The sequence below is a fragment of the Condylura cristata genome, unplaced genomic scaffold, assembly GCF_000260355.1.
Source record: "Condylura cristata isolate star-nosed mole 26May11 unplaced genomic scaffold, ConCri1.0 scaffold00015, whole genome shotgun sequence".
NCBI lineage: Eukaryota > Metazoa > Chordata > Mammalia > Eulipotyphla > Talpidae > Condylura > Condylura cristata.
This window is the reverse complement of record NW_004567116.1, coordinates 937,901-938,358: the sequence shown is the minus strand read 5'-3', so window position 1 is coordinate 938,358 and position 458 is coordinate 937,901. Positions and strand designations below refer to the sequence as shown.

General features: G+C 66.4%; 1 protein-coding gene across 1 annotated transcript in view; it reads left to right on the top strand.

Annotated features, from left to right (window-relative positions):
• Window positions 1-235, top strand: part of LOC105853646 (beta-adrenergic receptor kinase 1-like) — a gene marked incomplete at its 5' end in the record, with an annotated part of 1,277 nt that extends 1,042 nt beyond the window's left edge. Inside the window, one exon of the mRNA XM_012725127.1 lies at window positions 71-235. Coding sequence (XP_012580581.1) covers window positions 71-235 — 165 coding nt within the window. The remainder of the gene's footprint in view (window positions 1-70) is intronic.
• Window positions 236-458: the final 223 nt, after the last annotated feature.

Sequence of the window (458 nt, the reverse complement as noted above, 5' to 3'; positions counted from 1 at the left end):
GCCCTGCGTGCGGCGCGCGGGGGGCGGGGGCGGGGGCGCTCCTGACCGCCGCCGCCGCCCTGGGCTGCAGAGCGACCCCGAGCTGGTGCAGTGGAAGAAGGAGCTGCGGGACGCCTACCGGGAGGCCCAGCAGCTGGTGCAGCGGGTGCCCAAGATGAAGAACAAGCCGCGCTCGCCCGTGGTGGAGCTGAGCAAGGTGCCCCTGGTCCAGCGGGGCAGCGCCAACGGCCTCTGACCCGCGCCGCCGCTGCCTTTTATAAACCTCTAATTTATTTTGTCGGATTTTTATTATTTGTTTTCCCGCCAAGCGGAAAAGGTTTTATTTTGTAATTATTGTGAGTTCCTGTGGCCCCAGCCTGGGTCCGCTTGCCTTGGCTCCTGCTGCCTCCGCACAGCCACCGTCCGGCACCCTCAGCCCTGACCCGGGAGCCGCGGCCCCAGCGTCCTCCTGTGGGGGC